The sequence below is a fragment of the Alligator mississippiensis genome, chromosome 5 (assembly GCF_030867095.1).
Source record: "Alligator mississippiensis isolate rAllMis1 chromosome 5, rAllMis1, whole genome shotgun sequence".
NCBI classification, from domain to species: Eukaryota; Metazoa; Chordata; order Crocodylia; family Alligatoridae; genus Alligator; species Alligator mississippiensis.
Window position 1 is genome coordinate 209056640 of NC_081828.1, and position 12429 is coordinate 209069068.

Genomic DNA, 12429 nt, shown 5'->3' on the forward strand with positions numbered 1-12429 from the left:
GGGTATATATAGAATGCTAGGTCCCAGCTTTGAACTTAGGGTCTCAGCTTGCCCAGCACAGCCACTCATCCTAGTCTGGCACCTCCTCAGAAGAGTCCTGGGAGAGACAGAGGTGGCCAGAACCGTCCACCTGGGCCAAGTCACACACCCACTGCCTGCCACTGGAGTGGCCAGACAGGGTCAGCTGATGCTTCATCCCTTGTAATTCAAACCCCTGACTCAGAAAAAGAATTGTCCCGGCAACATGGTTCAACCTTGTACTCAGACTGTGCACTCTTGGCTTGTACCTTTACTGGCCCTCTGAAAGATTCTCTGGCTACCTGACCCACATTGCCCACAGACTCTGAGTCTGGCCTGACTTATTGGCTCCCTAACCGAACTCCAGTTTCACCTCCTGGATACCTGACCTGGCCCTGTGCTCTGCCTGACCCTCTGGATCTCTGACCTGGTTCATTAGACAGGTTTTATGGCTTCTGGCCTCCTGGCTCCCTTACACCCAGACTCTTCACACTCCAGGTTGCTTCTTCTGGCCCTGGTGGTGACCACCACACCAGGACGTTCATGGCCTGGTGTAACATAGGATTCATGCAGACAAAGGCTAGAGACAGACATTACACACAAAGCAGTTTAAGTGATCAGAAACTGGTTTAACCCTGTAATAGAACATAATTTCAGTGCACATAAAAAACAGTTTCAAAATGGCTGAAACTGGTTTAAGATAAACCTGGCTGAATCAGACCTAACTTATTGATCAGACTTAACTGATTTGGGTCAAACTGGTTTATGCAATATCTGTCCCAGACCCCTTCCTGGTTTAAGTTAAACCAGACTCCCCCAGCATCCCAGATGCTTTGCATCCCTGGGCTGTGCTGTCTGCTCCAGAGAATAGGGCTGGCCCCACCCCTCTGCTCCCTAGGAGAGACTGCAGGCACAGTAAGTCATGGCTTCCCCCTGACCACCCCCCCCCCCCCCGCTGCTCAAGCAGGAATTCTCCCCTCCCTTCCTCCCACCTATCTCGCATAGCCCAGACCCTAGCCCCATGGACCCTAGGCATGTGGTATGCTAGCTAATGCTGAGAGGGGTGTGTGTGTGTGTGTCTCAAATATCACTGGGACAGGCAGAGAGAACAGTGTCCACCTAGGGCTTTTGGGAGCTAATCAACAGGTCAGCTGGTAATGTCCCTCCATTCCTTCTTTGGATAAAGCTGTTTAAGAAGAGCTTGAACTAATGAGAGAGGCTTTTTTTATTGATGGGCTCATAAATACTGTGTTATCAGCCCTCTGCTGGCTCCCTTGTATGTCAGGTTTTCAGACAGTATGAAGAATCAGGGGGAGGGTGATTGAAAAGCTCAGTATCATCAACAGATGCATGCACTGCACACACCCCCTTTGCCTCAGAGTGCAGGCTTGGGGGTTGGAAACACTCCCACCCCTTGAGTAGCAAGTGGGGAAAAGCCTGGGACAGTGCAGGCAGAATGGGGGTTTAAACCCCTCCCTAATTGGAACATCCTGCCAGGGCCTGGCCATGTCCCCCTCAGCTCAGCATTGAGGAAGGGAAGGGAGGGTTGTTCTAGTGCCCCCCGCCTTCTAGCCTGAGCCACTGCAGGCATGTGCCTGCATTTCTTCAGTCCAGGGGGAATGTCTGTGCAGTTGCAAACCAGTTCAACCTAGGCAGGTTAGACTAACCTGCCAAGATTGAATCAACTCAGGCTCAGGCTTTTTGAATGTCTGTCCCTTGCCAAAGAATCAAATGAAAATTCTGTACTTCCTTTGTCAAATCAGTGCTTTGCACCTTTTGGGAGAATGGTGTTGCTAGCAACACTGAAAATAAGGAGTTACTTTCCCTACAGTAACTATGGCTTTTCAAAAGGTTACAGTCACTGCAGATCCCCATGTAAGTACACATGTGCCTAATGTGTATAAGACCAATAAGTTTTGAAATATTCCTGACCATTAGGGTCACGCATGCGCTATGACCTTTTCATGCTTTTGTGGGAAGCTATAAAGGGTGGACTATCAATGCCCCTTCTTCAATTTCCTGACAGATTAAATCTTGTGGTAACTAAATACTCCAGAAGCAGGGATGGAGTCCTGCTATCCTGAACTTGGCACCTATCTTTGTAATCCTGTCAATGGAATAGTGTTTCATAGAAGTCATTGGCTTCCTTTACACTGCAACCTTGCAGATCTCTGAGACTTTCTGTGGTAGATGTAGTATGTGTTAAGGTGAAGGGTGTCTCCTCAATAGACTTGCTTCCCTCACTGAGGAAATATAGACACCCAGAGGTACAGTAGACACAATCTTTGCTGCTAGACAGCTTTCTCTTATGTCCTCACACAAGAGTAAAGAAAAGAATAGGCAAATGCCCTAGACACTGCTACTTAAAAAGGTTTCATACATGAGGTACAGTGTGTGTATGATGATGACTCATTGTCAAAGAAGAATAACATAGCCTTCCTCTCAGCAGTGTGTTCTTCAACAGAGGTGAAAATGAATTTTATCCAATATATAGAGGGATGTTTTGTGGGAAAGCCCTTATATTGTGAGTTGCATACAAAGACTGATCTCCTGTCCAATTTACTAGATACTAGCTCCCCTTCTATGCAAATCATAATAATGCAAGTAATACTCTCAAAGCTTTAAGTGAAGCTCTTTGAATTACTGTGGCAAATAAAAATTATGAAAAAAAGATTATTCTACTTGCAAATCATTCACAAACTGATCCAGATGTTCTTCTAATTTATAAATATTTGACAAATACTCTGAAAATTTTTCATCCAGACATAAATACAAAACAAGGAGAGGCCTTAGAAAATGGAATCTAGGTAAATGGTGCTTTCATTTGTTTTACACATTGCATAGAAAGAATAAAATTATGGCAACATGACACCATTCCAATTATTGTATACAATTACGATTGATATGCACACTGCAAATTCCATAATGCAAATTAGATAAACCTGTTTAAAGATCCAGTAAAATAAGACCTTCCATTAATACAATAAAATATTTGAGCATCACAATTCCTACCACCAAAATGTGATTTTTATCCTTAAAAATCAGATGTTCTTAAACTAGTTACTTGTAAATTTGCATTGAATCTATTAAATACCAATTTTACAATAATAGCATCTACAATTTAAATAGGACTCTTGAATTTTTTTAATGTTATTTGGTTTCTGAAAAGAAGAATCAACTTCCAGTTTTTGTTAAAAAAAATTGAATATGGTCAGTTTAGAAAATCCACACACTCCAAGGGCACACACAAAAAGATTCTTACTTTTATGCCTTCAAATCTGGATAAGGCTCGTAGGGGTCTCAATGCCCGTAGTGTTCTAATAGATTTCAAGGAACTCTGCTGAGCACAGAGATATTCCAGAATCGATGTACTTTTTGGCCCGAAGGAGATGAATGAAATCTGTACAGAATTAATTAAAATTAGGACTTCTATTCAGAATAGCAACTGTAAAAATAATAGAATTTTTGTAGCTGTTACAATAGGCAAGCATGGTCGCAAGGCTATAGGTTTTCTGAGCAGTAAAAGAAATGGAAGGTGTACAGAGGGGCAGAGAGTGTACAGGGGGTTGCAATGGCAAGGCCACATCGCACCCCACTTTTTGACCATGCTGCAGGCGCGGCACCAGGGACTTCAGTCCTGAAGAAGATAAGGAGTCCCCCCTCCCTTCCCCTCTGTACTTAAAAGGTCCCTTCCCCACCCCTGCCATTCCCCCTTCTGCTGCTGCCTACCCTTACTGCTGCTATCCCCACTGTCCCACAGGTGAGGGGAGCTCCTGCCCACTCCCCCTGGGCTTCGCAGGGCTTGACCTCAGCGCAGGACTGTGGTGGTGGGGGCAGAGGTGGGTGGGCACATTCCCTTCCCTGGCAGCTTCCCCTGGGTCCCCTCTGACTAGTTCGTAACAGGCCACTAGATCCCCCCTCAGCCTTCTCTCGTGGAGGCCTACCACTGTAGAGGTCCTGGGTGAGCACAGCCCCTGTGCAGCCTAGTGGCAGCAGGACAAGAGCTGCCCTCAGCATGGTGGATGCTGGCGGCAAGTTGGGGAGAGCAGAACAGGAGTGGGGGGAGAAGCGGGGAGGGAGCATGCCTTTGAGTAGGGAAGGGAAGAGAAGGGAGGGGAGAGTGGGAATTCTTACCTCCCTTGGGACTCCCCTGACTACTGCTCCTGCAGTGTGGTCTACCCAACCCCATGCAAGAAGAAGCTGGGAGTGGTGTACATGCCCACCTTTACTGTACTGTAATCAGACTCTTTACTTCTGATATTACTGTAACATTATATTATTTCACACACATGATTATTATTTCACATGATTCTGGCACCAGTCCATACACCTGTGAGTGTTTTTTCTCTGAGGTTAACTTTTGCAATTACTAAGAACACAGCACAGTCATATGACCAGCAATAATTGTGTTCTTTTATTCTGAAGGCTAGAGGAGAGAATTGCAGTAAATTAGTCTGACTTTCTGCACAGTGATAGTTCCTAATTCTTTTGAAACACAGATTTTTTTTTGAAAGACATCTGATCTTAATTTTAAAACTTTGCTTGATACAGGATGCACCACAATCCTTGGTAAATTATTATATTGGTTAACTGCCTTCACTGTTCACAATTTTCACCTGATTTCCTATTGAATTTGTCTATCATCATTTTCTAATCACTGTATCTTTTTACAGCCTTACTAAATTAAACAGCAAAATAAAAATGTTAATTATCATCTCCCTACACAGGTACTCGTAGACTAGGAGTGGGCAATTATGCGGGCCATGACAGTGAAGGGTGGGCACCCAGGCCCAGGCAGAGCCATGATCCACTCCCCACAGGCCCCTGCAATGGACGGTGATTCTGCAAGCAGGGAGTGGATCACAGCTCTTCCCTGGGCCTTGGTCCTATGCTGTCATTACCCAGCAATCCTGGGGTCTCCATGGAGATCAGCCCAGGACCCGCATCGGCAGAGTGCATGGCCAGGTGGATGGGATGGGACCATTGGCAGGTGGGGAGTGGTGTCCAGGAGTGAGATGGGTGGGCAGGGCCAGGGTCAGGGATGGGGCTGGTAACAGGATTGCAGGGCTGTGACACCATGGAGCTGCGGCCTGGGGCAGAGCTGTGATCCCTCTTGGTACACTCGTGCCCCTGGAACCAGAGCCCATCACAGGGATTTGCAGGCAGTGGATCACGGCTCTTCCCCAGGCCTTAACCCTGGCACCACACTGTCTCTGCCCTGTGATCCTGATCCGAACCCAGGCCCTAGCTCCAGCCCCAGCCCTGGCCCTGGACAGTGCTCCTTGCCCGCCCACAGTTTCATCCCATCTGCCCAGCTGAGGGCACTGCAGGTACAGAGCGGACAGGCCAGGGTGCCCACCCCTGTTCTAGACTGTGGTCAAGTCACCTCTTAGCCTTCTCTTTGATAAACTACATAAATTGCACTCCTTGCGTTCCTCAACTGTAAGGCACACTTTCCATTTTTTATTTATTCTTGTGGATCTTTCCTGAACCTTTCCAATTTTTCAATACCTCTTTTGAAGTATGGAAACAATGTTTCAATATTGTAAACAAAGGTCAAATGACCTCTCCCCTCCTCAGTATTTCATTTTATATGCTCAAGGATTCAATTAACCCTTCTAGCTTCTTCACTGTGTTTGAGAGCTTATGTTCAGCTCAGTCATTCACAATGGTATCAACAGTCTCTTTGGGAACGACTGTTTTCCAGGACACTTGCCCTCTCCATCAAGCATGGTTTACACATATCTTCATTGTAGATTTTTAACCTATCATGTGGTTGTGCCAAATGCATGCTGATTGAATGCACTCCTTTACCCGGCAATCCAGAGAACTCTGCAACGTCGACCAGCTCTCATTATTTACTATTTCAACAATGGGTAAGTTATATGCTAATTTTATTGACTTTGATGTTATACTTTCTTTCAGACCACAAGAGTTACCATCTGCCTATGAAAAAAATGGCTAAAGGCCCTTGTCCATAAAATACATAAAAATATCTAGACATCTGTAACAGTTATGGACACTAGGAAATGCTGCTCCTCCTGCTGTTTCCCACTGGAACCTTTGGGTGTTTCCACAAATGCTTCAGGTATTGTGTGTGCAGGAGGAGGGATTCAGCCTTAACGTGCAGAGTGTACCCAAAGAGCATGTCTGAGCGCAGGGTAGGAGCTTGCCCTCCCTCATGTCCACCTTGTGGCATATACGCTCCCCCTGCACAGAGAAGTTTATAGCAGCAACAGAGAGGAAGTAGATTAGGCTCTTCGCTGCTGCAACTGGCAGGGAGCTGCAGCAAAGGGGAGACCATTTATAGCAACAGCAGGCTTCTTCCTCCCATCTCCTGCAAGGGGAGGAGCAGTAGCAGACTGCATAGGAGAGGGATGGGAGAGTTACACCCGTACCGTTCCTGCAATTGCACTGAGAAGGGTAGTTTTTGGAGGGGAGAGCATCTAGTGCCTGGAATAGTTTCTAGAGCAAATACATAAGCAGGCAGGTGATTACCACATAAGGTAGTTGTCTCTGCGTGGGTTCAGGATTAGATTTTTCTGCTCCCACGGTCCTGTGCCCAGGGAGGCTTTAGATCTCACTGCTAGAAGAAGGTTTTTACTTTAAAAAACATAGCAAGAATGGGGGTGTGATAGAAAATACTGTGATCTGCTATATTTCATGACATTGGGAATTTTAAAAGGTCCAAGCTGCTGGGAGTGTAGAAGGGATTAGTGCTTTTTTGCCTAGGAAGTATTCTTGTACTTTGTGCTCCCTGTACATTGTGTAAAAAATAGATTAGTAACAAAAATCTGGTTGCCTGTAAAAAAATTTTTTAAAAATTAAAAAACTGGAGGGTGGCAACCCTGCAGACCACAAAGAAGTATTAAAGTGTTTAGCTGAGGATTGATCCCTTTCCATCTCACTTCAAATATGCTCACTCCTCATTTACAGTTATATTTTTAAATCTATTATTTAGCCTGCTTTAATCTATATAATATAGGTATTTTGAGTTTGTATTTTGCTTATTTTTAAGTCAAAATATTGTGAGGTGCTAGCACAAATATAGAAGTCCAAATATATCATACCAATTCAGTTACCTTTATTAACTGAATTTGACATCTCATAACAAAATAATATCAAGCTCTTTTGCCCAAATGAAAAACAAAACAAAAAAACTTAGACTCAATAAAACCATATACTCCCATCCTTTAGTTCTTCATTGACTGAGCTTTATACAACCGTATTATTGTGGTCATGACTGCTGTCAGACTAACAGTTTGAAATTATCCAGTTTGTTCTATTTACCATTTTTAAGCACTGACACAATATTCAGTTTTTCCAGTACACGGGAACCTCCTCAGTATTCCAGTATTTATATACATAGAACAGTAATGTTCCAGAGAGTTTTCCAGGCACCTTTTAAAAACTTTTAGAGGCAAGTTACCAGGATCTGCTACTTTAAAAAATATTTAATTTTAATATAGTCTATTTACCAGCTTCCTTGGATATTGGTGAAACAGAAAAGTAGTTCATGATCACATGGCATCGTTATATCACTCAGCTTCTTTCCAAATATAAATATTTATTGATGCTTGTACCTCTTGTCTTATTACTCATAATTTCACCATTTCCTTTAATAATTACATGGTCTTCTTTTATTTCTGTTCTGTTGAATAGTTGCAGTCCTTTTGCAAAGGCTCAAAAAGATCTAGTTAATTATGTAGTGGGAAGTAGGATTCAAAATGCCCCTTATACAACTAAAGTTAGCCCATTATGTGCTATTTACCCACCAAAAGGAGAGCTGGTTTGGGCTATATGACTGTTAGAATTCTACTTATTCCTTATGTATTTTAAACACTCCTTTACTGTACCTTATTCTTTGGACCATGGATTTTTCAGTGTTATTTTTAGCTTCCCTTTGTGTCTGCATCCTTTATCTTTTAAGCTATACTTTGCTTTTAAGTTCCCTTTTTAAATTTGTTATATATTGTATTTTCATTTTATTACTTCTTTCATTCTCCTACAAACCAACATGGCCTGGCGTGATTATGAGATCATGACTTTTTGGGCATCTAGAAAAATATTCTCAATTATTTTACATATTTTTAATTGAAAATGTTTTCTGTCTCTTTTGCTCATAGTTATTTTTTGCTTTGGAAAATTGGCTTCACTCTCCATGTATGTGGGCAGAATCTCATTTGCATAGATTTTCCACTGAGGCAAAATTTACTCCATTCATAACAACATAACTTACTATATAGAATATAAACCTCAAATACAATACTTACCCACACTATAACAAAATCAAGCCAACACCAGGCACTGGTGAAATACTTTTGGAAGCCATAAGCTACCCATTTCAGAATCATCTCCAGGAAAAAGATGTAGGTAAACATTATATCAGCAAAGTTCAGCAGGTTTTGAATATTTTTTCTGTTTTCAAGGTAAATGTCTTCAAATGCCTGGAAATTCAAAATTTAAATATCAAACATTTTTTAAAATTTGTGGTAATTTATTTCAAAATGCTACGATATAGTATGTAGTGTTTGGTTTATGATTACTTTGCTAGAAGAATTTATAGCCAATATGGATTTTTTTATTCTTTTTAAAGGTCTACATTTTCAAAAGTACTTTTCTGCCTTCTCTACACATCAAAGCAACTCACAAAGACACTCCCATGGACCCAGAGGACCACACTTCAACCTTCAGCTTCCTCTGTGCAAAAAATGAAGTTTATTTTCTACCTACGGGGATTTTTTACCATCTTTAATTTTTCCTAAGCCTGAAGAAGGGTCTGCGCGCCCAAAAGCTTGCAGAAAAAGATTTTTTTTGTGTGTGATTTCTTAGTTGTTCTAATAAAAGATAACTCTGAACCAAGAGTTTTGGAGTTTTGAATTTCTCTTTTTGGATGTGTCAGATTTTAGAAGTCTAGCTTTGGACAGCTACAGTCTGATTTCTAACTATATTGAATTGTGAATACTCAAAACTTTGTTGCCCACCAGGTCCAAGAAAAGTTTCAGGAACAACATCAGGACCTTTGTATGGCCTTCATTGACCTGTATGGCCTTTGTTTCCATCAGTCATGAAGCCTTGTGGAAAATACTGGACGGATTTGGATGTCCTGAAAAGAGCATCAAGGTCCTGAGGCTTCTCCATGACCAGATAACCATGGCCATTCTGTGTAGCAGATCAGAGACAGATTCGTTTGTCATCTAAACTAGGGTCAAGCAAATATCACCCCAACTCTGTTCCCCATTTTTCTGACTGTCATCCTGGTTCTCATTAAGGACTGTCTTCCTCTCTGAAATGACATTGAATACAAAATAGATGGATGGCTCTTCAATCTTGTTCATTTTCACTTGAAGACCAAAGCACTCAAAACATCTGTCCTTGACTTTCAATATGCCAGTGCCTGCACCATCCTTGCACACACTGAGGAAAACCTCAAAATCATGCTGGATCTTTTTGGAGAAACTTACTGAACTTTTGGCCTCTCTCTCAACATCGAGAAAACTAAAGTGCTCTATCAACCTGCTCCAGGCTATGAATGCAAATCCCACCATACCAAATTACCACTGAGGGAAAGACACTGGAGGTTGTTGAGCACATCCCCGTACCTCTCTGAAAGCCATCTCTCTCAGAGACTGAACATTGATGAAGATTACAATCTCCAGAAAGACACTAAGATGCAGGTTTACAGAACAGTCATCACTCCCATTCTCCTCTACAGATATGAAACGTGAGTGACTTACCGTTGTCATCTCAAGAGCTTGGAGAGGTATGACCAGTGATGCCTACAGAAAATCCGCCACATCAAATGAGAAGATCACTGCACAAATGTCAGTATCCTTGCTGAGGCCAGTGTTACCAGCAATGAGTCAATGATCCTCAAGCACCAACACTGTTGGACCAGACATTGTGTGCAGGTGCCTGACTCTTGACACCCAAAACAAGCACTCTATTCCCAGACTAGCTGCAGACTGAGATCTCACAGTGAACAAAGGAAATGCTATAAGGACACATTGAAGGTATACCTCAAGAAAACAGATGCCGACATCAAGACTTGGGAGAAGCTGGTTGCTGACTGATTCCAATGGCACCACAACCTCAACCAAGTGGCAGCCCATTACTAGATAAAGCATCTTGCCCTCAAAGCAGAGAAGAGAAAGCAGAGGAAGGAAAAGGAAAGGAATCCCAGCCTGCAGACCACTCTCCCTTGTGGAAAGATCTGTGACTTCTACAGACAGATCTGTGGCTTGCTTAAGGATTGGACTCTTAAGTCATCTCAAGACCCATAAATGAGACATGCTAGAGATCATCTTCAAATCAAGGGATTGCTGCCACTGCCAATGACAACAACACAAAACTCCTGAAAACCAGGTTCTAAGATCTTTAGTTTCCAAAATCTGAGGTATCCAAAATTAGTTAATACTTTTGAAAAGGTTGGCCTAAATATCCAGTTTCTTGCATACTATTAGTCATTACAAGATACAGCTGACCACTAATTATTCTTTAGAGCCTAATTCAAGGAGATTCCTGTCTTCAGCCCACCTGCAGAGTTGCCACAATGGCATATAAGGAGAATAGATGCCTTATATCAGATCTCAATACGAGTGACATCTGACCCTTTCAGGGATGCTGTGATACAGGCACTGCTGCTACCACAGTCAGGTGAAAGTGCCCCATGCACCTAATACAAAGACAGATCAGGAACTGGCTGTGGCAGGAGGGGACGCTCTTGCTGCAGCTCTTCCCAGTCTAGGCATGCACACTCCTCCTGGAAATAGAGATATGCAAGATAATTCCACCTAGTCTTAGGACAGAAGATACACATAAAGTGGTTTAAGTGATCTGAAACTGATTTAAACCTGTAACAGAACAGAAGATCACTGCACATAAACCACTTTCAAAATGGCCAAAACTGGTTTAAGGTAAACCTAGATGACTGTAGTATCAGACTTAACTGATTTAGGTCAAACCATTTTATTGAACTTCTGTCCCAGATCCCTTCCTGATTTAAGTTAACTCAATGTCCCCCAGCATTCCAGAATGCTTTGCAGCCCTGGACTATGCTGTCTGCTCCAACTGAGCAGGGCTGGCCCCGTCTCCAGCTATCACAGAGCTAAAGCACTACAGCCTCTGCTGCCTGCCAGCATCTGTCAGCCTGGCAGGATGGTGGGGGGCAGGAAAGGATGCCCAGACCCCACTAGACTCTCATCTAGCCCCCACAGCAGTGAGGGCTTTTTGTCCCCACAGCAGCCATAAGAGTGGAGTTGGCATCAGCTGAGTCCTACTGCTCCCCAGCCCCCTACCTCCAAGAGGGGAGGTGGGATAGGATGGGAACATACTGGCACAGCCCAGCGCTGGACCCCCCGGCCAGGGTCTGCCCAGAAGTGGGGAGGGAAAGCCCCTACTGGGGGCTTTTCACTCCCCCACAGCCCAACTTGCCAGGCTGGGATTAGTTCAACCCCACACCCTCTTCAGCCCCTGCCTGTGAGAGGCAGAGGGGTGAACACATCAACCCAGCAGGGCACTGCAACACTGCCCCCAGCTGGGGTCTGCCATGCGCAGGGGTGGGGAAGCCCCTTTTGTGGGCTTTTTGCTCCCCTGCACTACAACTGGTCAGGCTGGCATGGACTCAGCCCTGCCCCCTCCTCAGCGCCCCCTCCCTCTGAGAGGTAGAGGGATGGGGAGGAAGATGCACTGGCCCAGCCCATCACCAGCCTCCCTCAGCTGGGGTCTGCCCAGCATGGGCAGTGAAATCCCCCACCCAGGGCTTTTCAGAACCCTGCAGCCCAGTGAGCCAGGTGAGAATCAGCTCCACCCCCTCCCAAGTGTGCAGATTACAGGCGACCCTCATCATTTGTGGGGGATACGCTCTCGTATCCCCCGCAAATGGCAAAATCTGCAAATAAGGCACTGCATTCATGAACGCAGTCTGTGTTCATCAACGCAGTGCCCCCAGTGACTGGGGGGGCATGGCTTCGGCAGTGACAGCAGGATCCCAGCGGCAGCAAGCGCGGAGCTCCTGAGGAGCTCCTGTAAGTGTACAAAGTGTATTTAAGATGTGGGTTCAGCATTTGCGAATATTTGAAACCACGAATGCCGAACCCATGAATAGCAAGGGTTTCCTGTACAGACAATCTGTAAACTTTTTACTGTCACCCAGACTTTTTTTTTCCTGACCTATTTTTTACATGATGTACAGGGAATGCAAAGTACAAAAATACTTTATAGGCACAAAACCTCTTTAATCCCTTTCTCTACACCCCCAGAAACTTGGGACTTCTTAAAATTCCCAATATCATGAAATACAGGAGTTCACAGTATTTTTTGTCACATCCCAATTCTTGCTTTGTTTTTCTAAAGTAAAAACTGGGAAGAGGGCAGGGCTGAGCTGATCCCAGCCTGGCTTGCCAGGCTGCA

The 12429-nt window shown here is 44.0% G+C and overlaps 1 protein-coding gene across 1 annotated transcript in view; it reads right to left on the reverse strand.

Annotated features, from left to right (window-relative positions):
• The window catches only part of LOC102572501 (sodium channel protein type 5 subunit alpha), a 123764-nt gene that overhangs the window by 33913 nt on the left and 77422 nt on the right, over window positions 1-12429 (reverse strand). The window contains 2 exon segments of the mRNA XM_059729367.1: window positions 3281-3418; window positions 8292-8465. Of these exon segments, the coding sequence (XP_059585350.1) occupies window positions 3281-3418; window positions 8292-8465 (312 nt within the window).